The following is a 22,433-nucleotide window of genomic DNA, read 5'->3' on the forward strand; positions in this document are numbered from 1 at the left end:
GCTAGGTCAGTCTATTGTGGTTTGGCGTGTCGTTAAAGTGATGCCATTTGTTTCGACATGCTTATGGCTACAAAAATGTCTCGCCCAACATGTCCGTAAGCAGAGTCCTCAGGCAGTAATCTACACAAGCAGTGATGTGAACACCACTTCCTCCTCCACTGTTACAACAGACGTTGTAAATTGATCATTCAGACAGAAAAGATTAAATGGAGAGAAATTAAATTCTAGACATTATACTTGAAAGGTTTCTGTTATTTGGCAAACTCATTTTTGGACCTCTTTTTAAATACTATGTACATTCACATTAATTTACTGTGGTAATTTTAGATATATTTATATGTATATTTATATTATAAGATACCCTAAGGGCCGTTTCTGAGGTTCCATTCAGTAGCTGAATTCTCTTTTCATATTGCACCTCCGTTCTCTCACTGTCTTACAATGCGAGCAATATAAAATATTCTACATGAGGATTCTCACCATCAATATTGATACAACAAATCGAACAATAGGTACAACACAGCTTCTCTCCCATTAGAGTGTCTTTTTCTGTCCAATGTTTGGCTGAAACCTAAAAGAAGACAAAGAAAGAACGCGTTCCTCGTTCTGAGTACTCACACAAGCAGATATTGAAGACAGAGAAATCCAGACTATTGAGTTTTGTCATTTTGTATTTTGACATACTTTCATGGTATTGGAATAATGTCTTGCTAGGATTCCTGTGGGATTGTTTGACTAGGAATGCTGGTCAATGACCAATGTGATTGACAGATAGCTGCCAAGACATCAGTATGTATGTTTCTTCTTATGACAGGTGAGATTTCACACTTTTAACTGATGTCTATAAACTTATAAACATGGTTTCAATTGTACCTCATTGGGGACCGCCTTTGATAAATGGACACAGGCATACATCACATTCCAGCTTTTAAGAATATGACATTTTGTGGAGAAAGGTTTTCTATGTTAAAATACACGAATTGAGAGACTAGTCATATTTCACTGTCTTTTTAATTACACAGATACGTATCTCAACACAGACAATAACCTGATTTAGAATGTTTACAGCGTCACATGTCCAACAAAGCGCACAGTAAGAGAGGGTGAGGGAATTGCAAAAAGGGGGAAAGAGCATGCAAGAAATAAATAAAACTCTCCTGGCACAGTTCACATCGTCTAGAGAATGATAACAGGACCTTGAAAGAGAGAGAAAAAAACATTTTCCTTAACACACCAACATTTCTTATTGAAACAATGCCTTTTCCTGTAATGATGTATTGCACAATACAGTATATCATGTTTGCCTAAATGTATCAAACCAAGCCTTTGTTAGTACAGAAATATGTATCTTGTTGTTATGGCATTTATCGTGTGCGTGTTCAATGCCCGGCCCACTCTGCTAGTCAAAGTAATATTCAGTTCTACAGTAGTGTAAGGCTTCTTCTACAGCCTTGCGTGTTCTCTTTTAAAAGGATTCAATTGTACAGTTTTTTTCTGTTAGACCTAGTGGATGGTATAGTCATTAAAAAATAAGAAAAAAAAAACATTAGTGATGCATGACAACATTACTGATGTGCAGGGATATTTTATTAAAAATTACTTAAACCAGTCCAAAATGGTTTCCTGGTCTTGTCGTAGCCGGTTTAAGTTGGTTTTGCTAGTCGCCCAACCAGAAACCAGCTTGGTGACCTTAGGCTGTTTTGTTTTTTCAGGAGGGCTTTTGGGGTGCCAAGATAAAGAGGTCATAACTTAAACCAAGCTGTTGACTTGTTAACCTTCAGCATCCATTTTACTTCAATAGTATGTTCGCTTAATGTGTAGGATGTAGTTTCTCTCTCTCTTTCCCAATGTCAATCTTTGAATGGAGCAGCTGCCCAACTTGCGTTCACTGACAAGGCCAAATGCTGACTAAATCTAAGCATCCACAAATTTGCTTTGAGAATGACGACCCTTCAAAATGCCAGATGACAGCAGAATTACAGCACACAGTTAAAGATGCATTTGCATATTCTTGATTTTGGTTAGTAACAGAATGGCCAAAAATATTGCAAATATATATTTGTATGAGTTCTGGACTAGCAGACACGCAAAGCTCAAAATGAGTTTATGGAAGTTCTCTACCATAACTTTGCTAATGGTGTTATTTTAAAGCTCTTGAGATTCAAGTAAGTTCCTTAGCAAAATCATTAATAGAAAGTATCTGTCACTCAATTTTTTTTTATCTCTCACTCACACTCATGCATTCCCATAATGAAATCTTTGAGCAAGGTTGGTTTAAATGTTAGAGAAGCATTTGTAATCTTATCTAATGCTTTGGATGCCAGGAACAAGCACTCCCCTGGCTTGGAATTATAGTACAGATCTCTTCCCTTGATGTGTATACTGTCGTCTTGTGCTTTCAACATGGTCATTTTGTACACTTTGGTTTATGGGCATTGCCGCTTACCCACGTTCAGGCTTTTTTTTAGGCGACGCAATGTCCAAACGGCTTCTATGGATGTGCAGTTATGCTTTGGTCTGTGCTTTTATCGTTTTGGATATTTATGAGATATGTTTATGTTCAGGGCTCAAAACGTTCTAAGCTAGTACAACTATGCAAGCTCAATTTCACTCATTGTTGCATTCCGAATGTGTCAGAACACAGTTCATGACTCAACAATTCTAAGACTTGCCACAGGAGGCGCTATAGCGGGCATGAATGTAAACACTCTTCTACAGTCAGGTAAACTAAAGTCATGGCAGAGCAACAGTTTAAAGAGAATTTTGCTGTGCAAGTTAAAGTTGGTTTCAACTGTCAACATTTAGCTACCTGAATAATAACACATCCGATTTAACAGCATAGACATTTGAAAGAAACTCCCATCACACCCTTGAGAACTGAGGTTTGTTACTGCCGCAGTAACACAACAGTAACACAAGAGTGCATGCTTTTGCATTGCTACGTACTTCTGTAGATTGTTTTTGGCTTAATATGTTGTATAACAGCCCATGAATAAAAGGACTTTGGTGGCCCATCACTTGTATAGACATGAAAATAGACTAAAAAAGTTTTGAGTTTCTTTGCTGAAATGTCTTGTATACCTTGAGCAGGATGATAGATTTGCATGTCTGCTAGTTTCATTCATTCAAACTGTCTTGGATTTGTGTACAGGAGGTAGCTAGTAAGGAAAGGGAGGGGATGGTGTATGAAAAATCCTCCTCAAAATGTAGGGAGAGAGAGAGAGAGAGAGACCTACTTCATCAGACTGGTGTTCTAGTAATTCACTGGTTCGGGATCATTTGTTGCTGTTATTTTCTGGATGAGTTCATATATTGCTTTAGAAATCCGATAATAGATTATCCGCTTATGCCATGTGAAAAATTAAACCATCAACCCACCTCATGCCTAAAGCAACACCAAAATAGAATGAGCAACAAGCAGGCCTTTCAAGTTTGGTCCGTATCAGAAGTACGCCACGTAATCAACAAAATTGGCATTTCAATTAGACTGCAGAAAATTATAACTGACCAAAACAAATGCTGTAAACAGGGCTGCAAGTGTAAGCTGGTGGCAAAATTCTAAGTATTTTTACACGGAGGGGTAGTCTTGTCCGTTGTAACTGCCATCACAAACAACCCTTAAGGAACATGAATGTTGGGATCAGCAGAGCTTGCTCGGTGCACACAGCAACTTCTATTGATATTTTCCAGACTACATTAAATATGGGTTATGTTTCGGTACTATGTTGGATCACAACCTGAGGTCCAAAGTAAAATCTGGGTACTCAAGCAAAACCAGATGAGAACCAGATAGTGTTTGCTTGATTTTTGTGTCAGAGCTATGGATAAATGAGGGTTTGTTTTTGTGATTGTATGTGCATGCATGTGTGTGCAAATTACACATTGGACCACTGCAGTGACACTTTGGCCCAAAGGATGGCAATGTTACACACAGATTCTAGAGGCTTCCCTCCCAAATGCCAGTCTGGGAACTTCTCAGCGGGGCGAGCTAGGTCAGTCTATTGTGGTTTGGCGTGTCGTTAAAGTGATGCCATTTGTTTCGACATGCTTATGGCTACAAAAATGTCTCGCCCAACATGTCCGTAAGCAGAGTCCTCAGGCAGTAATCTACACAAGCAGTGATGTGAACACCACTTCCTCCTCCACTGTTACAACAGACGTTGTAAATTGATCATTCAGACAGAAAAGATTAAATGGAGAGAAATTAAATTCTAGACATTATACTTGAAAGGTTTCTGTTATTTGGCAAACTCATTTTTGGACCTCTTTTTAAATACTATGTACATTCACATTAATTTACTGTGGTAATTTTAGATATATTTATATGTGTATTTATATTATAAGATACCCTAAGGGCCGTTTCTGAGGTTCCATTCAGTAGCTGAATTCTCTTTTCATATTGCACCTCCGTTCTCTCACTGTCTTACAATGCGAGCAATATAAAATATTCTACATGAGGATTCTCACCATCAATATTGATACAACAAATCGAACAATAGGTACAACACAGCTTCTCTCCCATTAGAGTGTCTTTTTCTGTCCAATGTTTGGCTGAAACCTAAAAGAAGACAAAGAAAGAACGCATTCCTCATTCTGAGTACGCACACAAGCAGATATTGAAGACAGAGACATCCAGAAACAGAAAGTAATATCTACAAGCAACGTGTGATCCCTTCATGGATATCTGCTTAGAGGTTCTGTCAGGAGACAAAAGGGATGAACATACAGAAGATGGGGGGAGGTAGAAAGAGCGAGAGAAACGAGAACCAAGTCTACGCCAGTCTCGTGAGACTCTACAGTCTTGTCATGCTTTGGAAAACGAGGGAGAATGAAATCGTACTACAAAATGAAATGTCTCAGCATTCAGAGAGCTTTAGGAAAACCAAACGAAAATGTTTGAGAAGAAAAGGCTCATTCTTAGTGTACAATCCAATTAGGTTTTTGGCAGTTCCATTGCCATTCGTCTTTCCTTTTGAGGCCAATCTGTCTCTCTTCGTTTACTCATCCTCGCCTTCTCTTTCGTTTTCATGTCATTTCTCTTTGCGGCGGACTGGGTGACGTGCTTTAAACATCCCAGGTGTGACCCTCCCTTGCCATAGCGATGGATCCAGGCTAAAGTCGGCGTTCCTCAGGATCTGAGTGGGCAGCACAGTGGGCACAGTGAAGGTTTGAGTGTCTAGTCACCATGCCACCTCTCCACAGACTGTGGAACTCTGGGCTGGCTTTACTGCTGAGGAGGTGAAGTTGTTTGTGTTTGGTTACAAGATGAGTGCTTCTTAGTAACTTTGGCAGTGTAATAAAAAGGTTTGGATTATGTTTTTTTTTTTTCATTTAAAATTCATTTGGGTTCACGTCAGTACAGAGAGGTGAGTCTGGAGTAGATTTTCTTGGCTCGCTAGCAAGGTAGTTAACAGGTTTTATTATTCTTATTATCATCATCATCATTATTTCTTTTGGATTTTTGGACTTTTCTTTTGTTTTAATTATAGTCAAAAAATGAAATGCAATGTGTCATGTTGTGAGGAAAAAGCTCTTTGGAAGATTTTCCGTGTGGCAACAAGCTCTTGTCCATTATTGAAATCCCGCAGTGGCGGCTGTCGGTCATTTCGGAGGAATCCATCCTACATATATTTAGTCCTACCTGGGTCAAGACATGTTCAGAGTATGGTGCCACCCCAATTCACACAGAGCACACCTCACTTAAAGGGTGTAGGTAACTGAGGCCATGCCTAAAATTGTCTTATACATGAATAAAACATGTAACGTGTAACTATACGTGTTTTCTTGGCTTTCTTGGTGGCATCCAGTATACCAGACCCTGCTCATGTTGCATTAAACACAGTAGATCCTTTTGTGAAGGAATCTGAACCTTGATGGGTTTTTTGGAGATTGAGAAAACAAGATGTGGAAGCCAGGTTGCCGTAGTTAATTTTGAGAGGATGGCTAAGTATGGTGGAGGTTCCTCAGCTTGTTTTGGATGAAGGATGTTGTAGCAGCAGTAGACGTGGCTGGGCATGGGTTAAGATTTGGGGTTCATCAGTCAACGGGATGAGGAATCCATCAGGGCAGGTGTTGCTGGAGTGGTTGAGCGAGAAACGCTGCTGGAGCTCACTTCTTTTGGACTGCCACTGCTGCTGGTTTGCCCCACCAGGGACAGGGGGCCTGGAGGGGTGCTCTCGGAGTGTGTGGGGGGCACGCTGGACGAGGAGGAGATGGAGGTGGTAGATGGTGTCCCGAGTGGCACGCTGCTACTCCCGGACAGGCCCTGGCCGCATACGTGATGGTGCTTCTCCCAGTCCTTGTGCTGGCAGAAAGAGCCACAGTAGCGCGCAGTGTTGCATCCGCTGCACGTCTCACTAGCCTTGCGACCACAGTTCCAGCAGCTCTGTAGAAGGAAGACGAACGAGGACTGTTTTATGATTGCCATACAAATAGATATCAATCTCCATGCCATGATAAAAGAATGCACTTACACATACTACATTAGCTTATGAGACTAATTGTGTTTAATGTTGCATGCTTATATGTGGGCATGTTTCCAAATGGCAAACTATCATTTAGTACTACTTGTACTACTTCTGTAGTATGTACACTGTAGTGTACACAGTGTAATACGTGAGTTTTCTTTATGTGTAGAATACCTAGATGACCTGCTGCCTTTGCCAAAATGAGCAGTGAACAACCAGAGCACAATGTTTTCAGTGTGACAAATGAATTGAGGCAATATCCAATAGTAGGCAGTATGCTGTATAGTTGTCATCTATTCTGAACATCGGCTACATGTAGTACTTACTTCACTGGAGTCCTTCTGCTGGCTAATGACAGTCAGCGCATCCTCAGAAGCCTGTCTCTTAGCCTCAGCCAGAGCTCTCTCCATCTTGGAGCGCTCAGCAGAGATCATCTCGTGAGCTTTCCTCTCAGCATCCGACACTGCCTTCTGCATCTCTGACATGGCCTGTCTTTTCACTTCATTTACTGCTTCCTCTGGAAATGAGAAAGGTAAAAAAGTAAGACATTATACCCCTAGACCACTGCTGTTCCTCTCAACATCGTTTATTGAGGCATTCAAAGCTTTCAGCTTGTTTAATCTCTCCAAACAGATGTACATCATCCAAGATTTAAAACATTCTGTCAGAAAAATAAGCTATTAATAATTGATCCAAACGACAGTGGTTACAATTATTTCCAGAGTTGATAGGCAGTAGACATCTTGAAAGGTTGTTCACAAGCTTGCCTATTTACCTAACAATATATGATTAAATATTTCATATTTTTTTACTAAGTGGATAAGTGGCAGCACAAAAGCATTGCTTTGTTACTGAGGCTGGATCACTCCATATAGAATAAGGAAAACCAGGATGATTTGTGGCAAACCTTGTTCTACAAATGTTCTACACTGTTTGAGAGTAAATGTTTGTGTGCGTGCGTATATCCATGTGTTTTCAGGACATGCAGGTGTGAATGTGTAAGGGTGTTGTCTAAAATAGAAATCCAAAACCTGACTCATTAGCGCTTTGAACATTAGGGCTCCTTGTGCTCCACTGTCTTTCCTTGGCCTTTTTAAAATGTGAACATTTAACATAAGCTCTAAAACCTAGTGAGCTAGGTGACCTAAACCACATTTTAGGGCATCACAGTCACATTTCCAATGTGAAGGCTGTCCCAAATAATAGATAGCCATGCATGCTGTCTTAGAAGATTTGGCCAAAATCTGATGTAGCATTGAATGCATCATTTTCTGAAAAAGCAACCCCAGATTGCATTGTGACAAGCAGAACAATTAATCCAAAATGGTAGACTTAGGTAGATGTTTCAAGATTACAAATGATTATACATATATACTTGTATTGCATTCAGTACTGAAAATAATCATAAACATTGTGAAATCAAATTTAAAATGAATTATTTTACCCAATATTTGTGTGTGAAACATTTTTTGTGATTCTTTTAGTATCATGCTGTTAGCTTAGCAACATGCTAACACCAAATTAATTGTTTCTCTTGCGCCTCACACAAGGAGTTGCCTATGCGAAGTCTTTAAAAACAGTCACTTTCAAAGTTCCATTTATGTTAGGATGCTGCATAAAGAAGTAGCTGTCTATATACACAACTACACAGCTCACTAGATTTGAGAAGAACTACTGTTTTGTGGGGTTATGGTTTAGACAGTATGTGGGTGATTTCAAAATCTGTCAGGATATGATGTGCCTGGTGAATGCATGTGTATTGCTGCAGGGGGTACACACACACACACACACACACACACACACACACACACATTCTTATTGCATATTTTGCATATGTCTGAGCTCTATACTCTTTGCCCCATAGTGTGTTTACTCTAGAAAGCTGGTTGTGAGGAGCCCGGTCATAAATATGTCATAACACACCCTCCATTCAATTCTCCATAGACTTCTGCCTCAGGCTACTAACTGACTGAGTGTATGTGTGTGTGTTTCAAATCTACATCACTACTGTCTCAGCTGGAAAGCTAGTTAGTATTCAGTTTGTTCTCTCCGCACCTCCCACACACATTTCCTCATTTTTTTCATCCTGTCTTTGCCTTCATTCTTCACTTCTTTGGTTTTTACTTAATCTTTTTGGTTCCCGACAATGTTTCTGTATCTTTGAAAACACTAGACTGCTTAATCAGAATCGGAGCATGCACCACTAAAACTAGTTTGCAAATTTAATTAATTTTTATCAAGGAGACTTGAGCAGATGCTAGAGCATTTGGCACATAATGGAAAACATGGGGCGGCAATATTAACATTTTAATCCCACAGGGATATGACAGTTTTCTTTTCTTTTTTTTCTGTTATTCTTTTGCATTTTCAAAGACAGGCCTCACCAAAGGCAGAAGGACATGAAAATCTAGACACCCACAGGCCATTCATGTTTGGCACACCTTTAATATCTCAATTATTTCTCATAGACAGCAATGAATGGATAAAAAAACCTTTTAATTCTACATGAATTAGCAGATTCTTAACATTTTATCAAGATCCTAGTAGTCTCACTTTTAGTAATCTCAGTTTTCATTTTACCTCTGGAAGTTTCAGAAGAGAACTGTCAATGCTTTAAACTATGGTTTGCACTCAGTCTGTCACCAAAAATGATTTTAAACATTTTTCATCAAATTCTGATTTGTCTGATCTATGCTATCCACATTAATTTGATAGTTCTGTCCTCTTAATGCATGTCAATATTTGTCTCATTTGTTTACATTAGATATTTTAGGAGAAATACCTGCGAAAAATTTTTTTTACATAACTAGAAAAATTATACAAGGCCAATTAAAAAAACAGAGTTAAAAAACATCTATGCATGTTGCCGCTTGGAAAATCTTCCACAGAGCAGGTTGGTTTGTAATGCAGGTGCTGTTACTCACCCTGCTTGTTCTGAAGTTGCTTTAATGCTGGCGAGAGCGGGATACTTGTAGCACCTGCATGAAAAACAACTGCCGTTAAAAAGGCTTTTGTCACAGTGAAAATGCAGCTAAGTTTTGCAGACAACAGCAGCATCATTTCAGCATTTTATATTAGTAATGGCATATTGATTTTACTCAGCTGTAATGTTACTGGTGTGGGTCACAGTTAATAAGTGCCCTTTGATCTCTGACCTTTGGGCGAGTGACACCACCTGTGCTCTGGCTGACCCCATCAGTATTGTGTGTGACCTACATGGCACAGAGGGCAACCAGGCTTTTGTACAGCCCCCATAACTTTTTACTGTATATCTAGCTCCAGTAATAAAACAGACTCTAGTGAACAAGAACACTAGAGTCTGTGCTTTTCCCTCACTTCTCTTTCTTTCTTTCTTTCTTTGGACAGGGTCACGTTTTTTGGTCCTACCTGTGCTGCTCTGCTGTTGACTGCGGCAGTTTACTGCATTCTCACTGCAGCTTTAACTGCAGTTGTCTTTCATGGTCATGACAGATGGAGAGCTTTTAACAATAATGACATTCAGTGGCCTTTCCCGCTCCTGGCTTTGCATAACTATGGCTGTGAGGCCCTGCAGGCCAGTGTGCATATGTCTGTGTGCATGCGTGGAAGTAGTTGACAGTAGACAATGCACTTACCAGCCTTCCGCCAGATCTCCTCGGGCAGGTAGCCTGATGGGGGACGGTGCAAAAAGTCTCTGTGAATTTCTGTAAAAGAACATGAAAAAAGCGACTTGAGTTTACCTGGATGAGAGAAAAGCTTCTTATACTCCCTCAGACGTGGAAAATACCAAAACAATATAGTATAACTCTAAAATCATAGAGATGCTTTTGGAGGTTGACAATCAGATGTGACATAAATATTTTTTAGTCCTAATTAAAGCAATCATATTGACAATTTTGTTGTTTGCTTTTTTTATTTTTCTGTCTCATAACACTGAGTAACCCCTCCCACACCGAAATTTCATTGGTACAAAATTCCTCATAGCTGTATAATAAACATTGAATATGTTGTGACTGCCAGTGTCGTGCATTTATTTTTGTTTTCAATGGCAACAGAAAAATTACTTTGCTGGGAACTTTTGTCGTGCCTAGTTAGGACAGTGTTTCCCAACCCTATTCCCAGGAACCTACAGTACTGCACATTTTGGATGTCTCCCTTTTAGACACCTAATTCAAATCATAGATCACTGTACTAATTACTCAGGTGTGTTGGCTTACAGAGACAACCAAATACAGTACTGTGAGTCCCAAGGAACAGGGTGGGTTAGGACAATGGTGTGACAGACAAGGATTAGCTAGACTAGAAAAGGTAGGGTAAAGACAAACTGTAAGGTAAGGTAAGTGGGCTAAATGTGGGATCATATGCTGACTGGTCATCTAAAAAACAGGTCAGATTTTTTTGAAGTATAGTTTTAAATCGCATTCATCTGAGTGGTGTGTTGACTCATGGAAACCACTTAGACGAGGGTGGTGTCTGCAGTCGCTAAGAATGTGTGAGACATGCTGCATGCCGAGCATCTGCGCCTGCGGCTGCATCTGCAATGGAGCATGTACCTAGCGGCTGTGTGTCGTTGCTGTTAGGAGTGTTGGAGGAGGAAGAGTTGTGGTGGAGAGGAAGAGGAGGAGGCCGCTGGGCGGAGCTCCCACCTTTTTTCATATCCTCCACATCGCTATAACGACGGATCCAGTGGTTCATCTCCTCGCGGTCTGCCTCCTGGCAGCGTCGCAGCACAGTGAGGGAACGCCGCGTCTTCTCCACCATATCCATTATACAGTTCAGCAACTATAGAGAGGAAGAGATAGAAAGGGATGGAAAATAGTAGAAGAGGATGTTATGAACCAACATTAGACCAGTTACATCCTGAAGTCCACACTAACAATTCTTTGGCCATTACTAATAAAAAAAGATGCTATATTTTATTTGAAGGGTTGATGCATTAGTGAGCAGCACGAGCATGAGATATTTAGAACGCTTTATTTGAGTGTGTGTCTGTGTGTAATCCAGTGGTGCAGTGAGCGGTTGAGTGGTTAAGCAACAATAGCCCTGCAACAGCTGCGCTGCCAGTGGGAGAAGCCAAAACAATTAATTCTTCCCACATGCTTCTAAAGCCTTCTCTCACTCTCGTCCTCTTTCCTCCCATCTTCCCCAACCACCCACCTCCCCTCAATAACTTCTTCCCTCACCCATGTGATGCCATTCTTCACTCTGAGTATGTTGTTGGCTGTATTTATTTCATATTTGGATACAGTCCAGAATAAGCCTGATTTCACAGACTGCAAGCATTGTCTCAGCTGCTCTCTTCAGTGGGTTCCTCCCTCCATCTGTGGCCTTTTTATTCAATATGTGTTTGAGTGTAAGTCTGTATAGAGGCAATGGTGAGGTGAGCAAAAAGCATAACAAAGGCCTTACTGTCATCCAGAAAAGGTCTGAACTAAGTCATCTACTATCAGGTGCCCATCGAAAATGTGACATAGCTTAAGGCCCAATCCCAGTTCTATTTTATACCCCTTCCCCTTGAAAATATTCCTCTAAGAATTGGGACACAACTACTATGCCGTCACACGTCATCTAGCTCCTACAATACACACACCTATACTGGTGTGCCTGCCCCACGACTTTTATTAATAACAGTTTAAATACTTAATCGCTACATTATAGTTTCCAGCAACGAGAGGATAAAGTCGCTGTTTTTTAAGTAAACTCACTCTAAAAAGAGAAACACACAGACGCGCATACACGCAACTTTCATCTCTCTCTCTCTCTCTCTCTCTCTCTCGAATTGGCAATATTTGAGAAAAGGATTTAGGTATTTCTAATTATTGGGGGGACTAGCCCCCCTCAATGTCTACGGTGGTTATCGCCCTGATCAGACATGAAAATATGTTGTGGCACTATCGTGCAGTCTATAATGATATGATGTTAGTTAGCAAATATTAGAGATTTTTTGCAAACATGTCTTTGAGTAACATGAATGTAACATAAAACAAATGATTACTGTGACGAGAGGGGCGGGGCCGAGAGCCGTGGGAACGGAGCGAGGCCGGTGGAGTAAATGCTAATGCATTTTAGCATTTTATTTTGTGTTTTGGTTCTGTTTGTGTGCGACGGTAGTCCGCGAGGGGCTGTCGCGCTATTTTGTGTTTGTTTTATTATTAAAGTTTTGTTCAAATGTTCACCGGTTCCCGCCTCCTTCTTCCCGAAATACGAACTTTGTTACAATTACTTTTTGTTAAAATCTTTATTAATGCCAAAAATGCTTACATTTATGTGTCTTTTTGTTCGCTCGGGCAGCCATGTGGCCCCTGAAGCCGGTTTACACTGAGATAATTCATACCCCTTCGTTTGAAGTGTGATCCCGAAAAATCTTTGTTTGAAGGGCTGTCTGGCCCTTCCCCTATGCCTACCCCTCCAACCAAAAGAGAATTGAGACACCCCTACCCCTTCAGGGGAAAGGGGAAGGGCTAAGGGGTAGAATTGGGATTGGGCCTAAGTCTGACAACATCCCTTCCACTATGGTGCTCTTCTATTTTGTCTTTCACACCTTTTCCCTCCTGTACTACTTTCCCATGTTCATAAGTTGACCTTGTTTTTGACTTGGTGCACCATCTTGGTCAAGTTGGTTATGGTTCTTAGATCACCTTGGACCAGCAACCAGTTAGCTACCACATTTCAAAAATCATTCTAACCACATTAATCTAATATAACTTGTGTATCACCCATCAGAGTTAGCAACTATTATGCTCTCTGCTTTATGTATGAAAAATAATATTAAACAAAGCATCTGGTCACACATACGTTATCGAGGTGCTTCCATTCTTCAGCCCACTCGCGGTCTGTCAGCCGATGATCAATCACTTCCTCTTGACGTGCTCCATGCACGGCTGTAACACAAGCACAGCACTACATTAGCATATGCACTAAACACAATAAAGAATCCATGTCCATGTAAGTGCAATTCTACAATGCTCTTCATTCCTGCCATTATTTCTGCAGTTGGCAATATTACTCAAATTAAAAAGTCTAAACCATAACCTCTGTTAGAATTAGCCATATTTAAAGTTGTTGTAAAAAAGCATGTATATATGTACACCTGTGACTGTGTATAATTTGAATTCTTGTTTAAAGCATTGTGGTTAACAACACTACTTAACTATGGTAAAATCACTGTAAACTTGGCCTTAAGTAGCTTATTGGTTTATTTTACTGTAGACTACAGCACTCTGACCTGTCTGCCGGTGACGATCCCGGACATCCCTCTGCTCTGCGTGTCTGTAAGCGTCTCTGTAGTGGTGGGTGAGTGCCATGTCTTCCAAACGGTAATGCTGTGGGGCAGGAGGGTTAGGATGTGAAAGGCCATTGGGTGGATGCGTCGGTAGGCCGTTTAGGGGAGGGTGAGCAGGTAAACCACTGCTGGGGCTGAAGCGCTGACTGGGGCTCACTGTGCATGGACGTTTGGCCAGGTGCTCCGGGTGCAAGCCATCCCTGTCCCCTGCACTCTCTTTGGTCCTGTTACAAAGGTTGTAGAAATGCTTGGAAATGCTGTAGAAAGAACATTTTTAAGAGGAAGGAGGGCTATTGATAATTTTTCATTCTTGCAGTCTAACCCATCCCACCTCCCTCTTTTTCTCTGCCCCTCCACTCATGTTTTCCAAATGTTGAGGCCAGCTGTGAGCCCTATGTGGACTCTAGCCTTCATATACCAAGAAACGGACTTAAATCCCAACCCCTTAATCTTTCCCGTTCTCACCCATTTCTCTCTCTCTCTCTGTCTCTCTCCTGAGCTGCTGTACTGTGAGAGCTGCTCCCTTTGGCAGATGTTCAGTGACACTGGCGTTTTGGAGCCATCTGGCTGGCCTGTGCTGCAGTGTTGATAATAATCTGTTTAGCTGAGTGCTGCAGCCAGGCATTCAGGGCTAAAGCTCCTCTCCCTTCTGCGTGCATGAAATACATGTGTGTGCGAGGACTGTGCAAGCTTGTTTTCTTGCACTTGAGAGTAGAGTGCAGTTGGCTTGGACATCTGAATCTGGCTGCATGTTCAACACCCCATCATGCCCGCCTCCACAACCAACCCAAAAACTTCCAACCTTTTGCAGCATTTCTGCAGTTGTGGCCAGATTTCCCACAAATCAAAGCAACAGCTGGGGCTCCTGCCGTGATATGGTAAGCCTAGGCTTCAGAGATGGAGGTGTATGGATTACAGTAGGGGATTGCCCATTCCTCTACCCCCACCACTCTCTTTTTCTCTGTCTCTCTCTCTCTTTCTAGTCATCCCTCCCCCCGGATCAGCTCAAGCAGGGGTTCAGCAAGATCACCATCTGGACACATCACTGACATATGGACAGCTACTGGGGAACTAACAGGAGACAGTGCGGTTGAGAGAGTAGAAGAAAAAACAACAGGAGACAAACAAAAATATTGGTGTTTTAAATCCCACTATTAATTTTTTGATTGTCAAGAGTTCTAAATGTCTCGCCAATGTATGGACACTGTTGGTATGCATGTGCATTTGTGTGATGTTAGAGCATCTCAGTCTGTTTCCGCTCCATAGACAACTGGCAGCACCTGGCAGACACGCCACATACATTTTTACCTTCTCTCTACCCTCTTCACTTTCTCTTTCTGTGTGGCCTAACCTTCCCACACCCTCCACTCATTACATTGAGTGTGTGTGCATTTCAAAGCTAGACAGGAAGAAGTATGCCCAGGGCAAGGTTGTGTTGACATTTACCATAGCTGTCTACATTTTTGCCTTTTGCTTGACTTTGTAGATTTTTATGGCTTAAGGTATTTGTTATGAAAATGGTACACAGAAAGACAAGTTTGTGTGTGTGTTAAAGTGTGTATACCTGTCCGGGGTACGTCTCTTGCCATGCTCATTGAGTTCCAGCATGATTTCAGAGGAGTCCAGGGGAGAGCTGGCATTGGCATCCAGCAGCAGCTGTTCGTGCTGGGCCAGATACTGTGCTGGGGTCTGCTTAGCCATCCGAGCACAGTGAAGCAGCTCCCTCTGCAGGAGGGGCAAGTTAGCCTACCAGACAGAAAGATAAATAAAATGTGGGTGAAAAAGGAAAGCTTTTCTTTTTATAAAGACAAACACAAATCTCCAGGATCAGTAGGGCTGGTTTGGTGCCACTGGACCACTAACAAAATCTGGTTAGTGAAGCTCGTTGACCAGTTCTTTCTGATCAAGCTGGTTAGCTAAAGTCTAGCTATTTAAGCTAGTTAATAAGTGTGTTGATGATACGGACTGGTTTATGCTGTTTAGTCCTAGTTTGGTAGTAATCTAGTTTATGGTTTGTGATTGACATTATTGTTTATGGTGAATGCGGACCAGAATGGCTTTCTGCATAAGCTGGTTAATAAAGTAAGTCTTGATGGTTAAGCAAGTTAAGATTCCTGGTGGGCGCAATCAGTAGATTATGCTGGTTAGTCTAATTGGTTTAATACTAAGCTGGTTAATATAGTCAACTGTGTGTTTTTTCTGAAGCTGGTTAGCTAAAAAATTCTGGCAGTTTAGGTTAGTTAGTCTGGTGGCGACATCAGCATCCCAAGCTGGAGACCAGTATTTAAAACACAGCATATTCCGATGACCAGCTATGTTGGTATTTTAACAGGGATTGTGTTAAGAGAGAGAGAAAGAAAGAGGATGAGATATAACAGACACTTTCTCTGGCCCACCATGTGTTTGTACCTTGCTGAGGTCTGCAGGAGAACTCTGCTGCCTCTCTCTCTCCTTTGCTTGCTTGTTGTCTTTTTCTCTTTGGCTGTAAGTATAACACTACACAGCTGGCTGATGATACAGATGTGTAACATCAACACTCTGCAGGCCTTTGACAGCAGCCTGTGAGCAATGTGCTGGGTGCCATTTACTCTGCTTTGAATAAAACACTCACACTCTGAGATATGTTTTGTGTAGTCTATATCTCACTAACATGCGCACAAGCATAGTGGAAGATGGGGGGTGGGGGGGCCTCCATGGCAACTTTCCTCACCAAACATTATAGATATATTATCTCTCTACACCCAGTTGTATTAGTATGTATGTATATTGAATAGGTTGAAATTTGAGTTTTAAGTGTGTGAATGTGTTTTTGAATTATTGTCTTTATATATAGTATTCCTAGATTTTAAGCTGGTCAGGGGAGTGTGGCGTATGACTTGAGGCCCCTTCAGTACTAGAACATTCTTTCAGCACCCAACTTGGTACTGACATTTTAAATCTGTGTTATCACTACATGTATTTCATTGCAGTAGTAAAGCATGTGAATGGGTTGTATGTTTACCAGACACAGAGATGACATATGTATGTCTGTGTATTCACATGTGTGTTAGGGATGTGGTGACATTGATTCAGGGAGTTACAATGCAGCATATTTTTTGTCTATCAAAATTTTGCAATTAAATATGCAATCAACATAGTGATTTCCAAGTGACTGAATTTTACATTCTGATTATGTTTTTGTACGCATAAATGCAGAATAATTTGAGAAAGATTTGCAATGCATCAGAGAATCTGTGTATGTGTCTGAGCCCTGGATCTATGCGATGTCTGAGGACAGAAAGAGATCAGCATAAAAACAACAGCGGCAGAGCAACGGAAAGCTATGCTGCTTATAGCACCCACTGCAACATCTGCCAGGAAATCTTCTTTGGCCCACACCACTCCTCTCTACTCTGGGTAAACACAAGTGTGCCAATTTTAATGAATCACAAATGATGGCCATATGGAGCACTAGATCAGCCCAGCCACAGCAGAGCGTGGGGGTTGGAAGGGGCCAAGGATGCTTTATCAAATGAACTTCACTCATCTACACGTACAGAAAACCATGTATCCGGGGTCAGGGAAATGCAGAATGAGTCTGCTTATGTGTATGCCGATTCTGGCTGCCATCTATCTACCTTCTTTTTGTTTGTCACTTTGCCTGTCTGTCTCAAAGTCCCACTACCCTCCTCCTCCAACCCTTCCCATATGGTGCATCATAAGGAAAAGCTCCTCATACAGATACAGAAAGACTTTTAGGAACTACGGCGGAGTAATCTCCACTTCAGACACCACATCCACAGACTGTTCACCCATTGTATGATGCATATTGCATAAAAATGCTTTTTCAAAAAGCAACTTGATTGGCTGGTTTTATAAGGCATGGTGCATGCATTTCTATCAGTCTGCAGGGAAACAAAATTCCCTGGCTGTTACAAAGAGCACTTCCAAAGACAAACTCTGGATTGCTGGACAAAGTTTGAATGGTTCATGCTCTCAAATCTTTGATGATATGCAAAAGTTTTGTTTGTTATTAGGAAGTAAACGAGATATCCTTAAGCGTACCTGTATATTCCACTTTTCTCTCGGAGTTTTATGTGATTTACCAACTCCTAAAGTTAGGTTGGTTGCTTTATAGTTAACCAGACGGCCCCTTCCTTACTAAGGGGACAATTCTTGGCCAGAACACAATGCAATGTGGACCCAACTTTATCCAAATAGTTAAAAGTCTGGCTATACAAGATTACTGGCAGAAGAACTCTGTCTGTATGAGATGAATGTTTTTATGCCTGTTCGTACCTTAAGAAATGGAATGACAAAGGGACGCAGGGGAAAGTTTGTGGCTTCCTGAAGTTTGGAGTGGAACTCTTCGATAGTTAGAGTTGAGTTCTGATAAGACAGAAATAGAAAACAATTTAACACCCAGTGGAGAAAAGAACTGGAGACAGCACATACAGTTAATGATAAAGAGAGCCATCAGACACTCACCACTAGCCCCAGCACTAGGCTGCGTACACGTTCTCCAATCTCGGGCGAGATGTCATTGCCAAACTGCTGCAGTGTGGTGAGGAAACGCTTAAGTTTACAGAGTTGTCGGGCTCCACAGGCAGGGGGAAGCTGCTGGGTGGGCAGAGAAGCAGTAGAGGAGGTGGCCGGTCCATTGCTGAAGCCGTTGGGGGTCGAGGGAGCTCCGTTTAGCGCCGTGGGAGAGTGGCTGCTCCCGTTCAGCACTGAGGAAAGAGAGCCACTGCTTGTTTTAGCATAATTTAAGTCACGCCAGACTCCTTTGCTTTCATTTTTCTCCATCTCAGTCCTAGGAAGCACCCTCCAGGAAGATCCAACATAGCACGAAGAGGGCACATGCATTCTGAGAACTGAAACTACAGATACACTATGACAGTAACGCAGCACATTGTTCTGTACTCTTCATTTCATCCTCTACGTTGAACAAACACACCGCGAATGGGACCATCAGCAACCTCTCACTAGCTCTCTCTATGACATACACACATGCCGCCCACCCGGTCTATTGCTGCCCACTGCTCACACACTCACTCACTCACTAAGACACAACTATAAGAGGAACGTGTTAAAGAGGTCCCAAAAATAGCCCCCTAGACTGGGTTACTTTTATTCCAACAGCAGGTGTGTGTCTAAATCAGGCTGTGCACATGTCTACCAGCTGAGAGCAGATTTGCAGCTTTCCGAGTTCAGGCTGCCCCATCGACACTTCTACTCCATCTCCACTTCTGCATCTCATCCTTGCACTCTTTCCTCGTCCTTCTGATGGTTGAGTGCTTCTTTGGTTCCTTGTCCCTAAGAGTAGGCCTTATATCTTATGTTACCTGCGCCCGAAGCCATGACCACAGATAAACAAACATTACGTGAGCAGTGGACACAGCATGAGGGCTTAGAGTTACAGACCATAATCCTCCGGGACATTGGGAAGCACGTGATTGTGCAAACACACCTCGGAGGGTAGCTTTCCTTCAGGTTTGGAAGCATGTTCACACTGCTGGGTGTGTGAGTGTGTGCATGGCTTCATGTTGCAGAACACAGAGTCTTTCATTTTGCTTGTGCCCCCTTTTATCTTGCCATTCCAAGCTGGACACATGTGGGTTTACCATGTGACCCCCACACTTGTGTTCTGGTTTTAGAGTGGCAAGCAGGCTAAGCTACAACCCATGGAACAGGTGAAACAACAAGGCCCGTCATTGCTATATAGGGTAACGAGATCTGCCAAGCCCCGCCGAGCCTGATGCTGCCTGTGAATCCCTCCGTATGCAGTAAACAAATCTCTTGCTGTGTATCCTAAGCACTCACACACCCAGACAATGGCTCAACCTATCATACACAAACACTCTTGGTCATGTTACAAGTGCATTCTGTGCTATATGAATACTCTGAACATGACAATAACTACCGTTGATCTAATAGAGACTCCTTTAAATTATTATATGTTCTGGCAGTACTCTAACAACATGTTTATGAACATGTTTATTAAGTGTGCTGTCCCATTGTACATTTGAATGTGCATTATTGTGCTACTGTGGTGGTAAAAAAACACAGTATTCAAGGTGGTGATAGAGTTATCTACAATGTGTTATTATTAAGTTAGCTAGTAGCTACCTATAAAAAGTCGCCATTCACACATACACTTGACAAATCACAATTTGGACGATATTGTTGTCCTAGAGTGTTATGAATGCAGCAAGTTCAAAAAACAAATCTATGCATGTTTGTACTATAGGATAACTTACTTGTTGTAGGTGTGAATGATGCGTTACGATTGACTGCCTGACTGACAGCTGGGGGTGGAGGTGGCATTGTGGGCGGAGTTGACCTGGGCTGGGTTTTGACATCAGCAGGTGAATCTGGCATCGTTCCAGCCTTCTGTCCCGTGCTACCTGCAGATGACATAAAACAGTTTTATTCTTTTAAAGCTTTTCCATTATAGACAAAAGTAGCGAGATAGACAGGCAGTGATAAGAACAACAACATGTACATTCAAACCTGTATCACCCTGTGAAGTGCCATGGCTAAATGTGTCTGAAATCTGCTAACTGCCAAGCCACAGCTCTGGTCAATACTTATTTCTCCTCTGCACACACATGAAAGTTACATGGCACTTGTTCAAACTGTATAATGTTTGACACATATGTTTTGTCTTGTTCACGGTGCTAGATCATGCGTGTGGCAACCTTTTTCATGAGTGAGTCATTCAGACAGACATACTATTTCATAGTAGTAAATCTGCGCAGTCTCCGCTGATAGAGATAAAGTGTGGCTTTGGCAGACTGAGGCAAAGGGTAAATGTCACTGCTGTTGGAAACATCCAGTCACACCTGTTCTTCTACTCAGCTGCTGCTGACGGGACCCCTCTGCCCACCACCCCTATCACCCTGACATCCACATCAATGTCCTCCACCCCCCACCCGCTCCCCCGCCTGTTGTCCACTCTTGTGCGCCGGATGGACAGGCTCTTGACAGCCAGTGACAAGTGCAGCTGGATCTGCTGCTGTCCATCACAGTGCTGAACACTTCAACAAGGCTGCGTTCACACCGACCCTCATTTGTGCTCCGCTGAGGGACCAAACATGGCAAGTCTTCTTCACCCTTGTCTGCCTGGCCTGCATTGGTCATGTAACAATCCTTTTGTCTACCCAGCTCCCTAACCATAGTGTCACATGCTGATCTCCCAGTTCTATCTTCACATGTAAAGTAGCACACTCATCGCTGTCAATCATGGGATGGAAATGTAGTTCATCAGAGTTCATACTTTCTCTTCAGTGTTGAAGCAAAACTGTCCCAACAAATGCCAGCAAACACCAAATTACAACAGCTGAATTAGGCAAGTTATGTATATGTCAGTGCTGGTAAGATATAATATGTTTATGTGTGGTCCAGGTATTCGTTACATCGTGTCCTACCAAATGTCCCCACAAGGATAATAAAACTTGTAATAATTTTTTTAATGTAAAAATTACATGTTTTCTGCAAGGGTTGGGGATAGAATGTAAAGTTTGTACAGTATAAAATTCCGTTGTCTATGGAGAGTCCGCATAAAACACAAAAACCTAACGTGTATGTGTGTGTGTTTATGTTTGAAAGCACAGATATTTCAAAAGAAATACCATCAGATGGTACTGAGATTAGCACATAGCAATACTGGTGACAGCTCGCATTTGCTACTTCTTAACATTGTCTGTCGCCAAGAAGGACAGTTCAGATGCCACACACACAAAGAAAGAACTTCAGTGCTCATTTATTTATTCTAGAGTCAACAATATTGTTTAAAGAGCTGATAAATGTATAAAACTTCTGTGTGGTAGTTTTTTTTTTTTTTTGATTGATTGACTGATTGTTTAATTACCGTATAATGATGTATCAATATGTTACTGTATGATTTTACGTCTTTGCTATGTTGTAATACATTTTGTATGCTTATGACTAATTCATGCATATTAAATTATTTTGCGTGTAAATCTGTAATTCTTTTCTCTTGAAAAATTATTTCCAAATTCATATACTTTGGTATTTACTGAGTACTTTATGGTATTTTAGAAAACAGTGGAATTTGCACATCCAAAAAACGTAGGGCCCTATCATACACCCGGCGCAATGCGGCGCCAGGCGTGACGCAAGTGTTTTTTGCTAGTTTCAGCCCGACACAGTTGTCATTTTCACGTCCTGCACCACGTTGTTTAAATAGCAAATGCAATTGCGCCCATTTGTGCGCCCATGGGCATGCTGGTCTGAAAACGAGGTGTGTTCAGGCGCATTGCTGGTGCGTTGCTATTTTGAGGCAACTGAAATAGACTGCGCCATTGACCAACAAAAACCTGGTCTAAAGTCAATAGCGCATTAGTTTTTTTTGTTATTTAAAGAGCACGTTAGTATAGGCTGGTCCACAGCGCGCGTACACTCTGCTTATTACACACACAGGTACGCACATCAGCACACAAACATTCCAAATATTAAAGGGGTCATAGGATGCCCATTTTCCACAATTTGATATGATTCTTTAGGGTCTTAATGAAAAGTCTGTAACATAGTTTGGTTAAAATTTCTCAATGGTAGTGTAAAAAACACCTTTTTGGCGGACTGATGACAGCTCACTCGGGGCAGGTCTAAGGTAAGACGCCAGTCCAGTTTGTGCTGAAACGCTACTGTCAATCAAACTATCGTGGGAGGGGCCTGTCTGTGTGACGTCACACAGACAGGCA

The 22,433-nt window shown here is 41.7% G+C and overlaps 1 protein-coding gene across 3 annotated transcripts in view; it reads right to left on the minus strand.

Moving 5' to 3' along the window:
* Positions 1–2,228: 2,228 nt before the first annotated feature.
* Positions 2,229–22,433, minus strand: part of LOC107685856 (protein CBFA2T3-like) — a 52,457-nt gene continuing 32,252 nt past the window's right edge. For 2 of the 3 annotated variants that reach the window (XM_016482587.1, XM_016482589.1), the window contains exons 2-12: positions 19,968–20,114; positions 18,196–18,437; positions 18,007–18,096; positions 15,293–15,474; positions 13,672–13,985; positions 13,242–13,327; positions 11,000–11,228; positions 10,082–10,150; positions 9,392–9,445; positions 6,794–6,984; positions 2,229–6,385 (exon numbers count right to left, since the gene is read on the minus strand). In XM_016482587.1, coding sequence (XP_016338073.1) covers positions 6,041–6,385; positions 6,794–6,984; positions 9,392–9,445; positions 10,082–10,150; positions 11,000–11,228; positions 13,242–13,327; positions 13,672–13,985; positions 15,293–15,474; positions 18,007–18,096; positions 18,196–18,437; positions 19,968–20,114 — 1,949 coding nt within the window. In that variant the 3' untranslated portion in view covers positions 2,229–6,040. The remainder of the gene's footprint in view (positions 6,386–6,793; positions 6,985–9,391; positions 9,446–10,081; positions 10,151–10,999; positions 11,229–13,241; positions 13,328–13,671; positions 13,986–15,292; positions 15,475–18,006; positions 18,097–18,195; positions 18,438–19,967; positions 20,115–22,433) is intronic. The other variant, XM_016482588.1, reaches the window with a different exon arrangement.

The sequence above is a fragment of the Sinocyclocheilus anshuiensis genome, unplaced genomic scaffold (assembly GCF_001515605.1).
Source record: "Sinocyclocheilus anshuiensis isolate Anshui unplaced genomic scaffold, SAMN03320099.WGS_v1.1 scaffold1018, whole genome shotgun sequence".
Taxonomy (NCBI): domain Eukaryota; kingdom Metazoa; phylum Chordata; class Actinopteri; order Cypriniformes; family Cyprinidae; genus Sinocyclocheilus; species Sinocyclocheilus anshuiensis.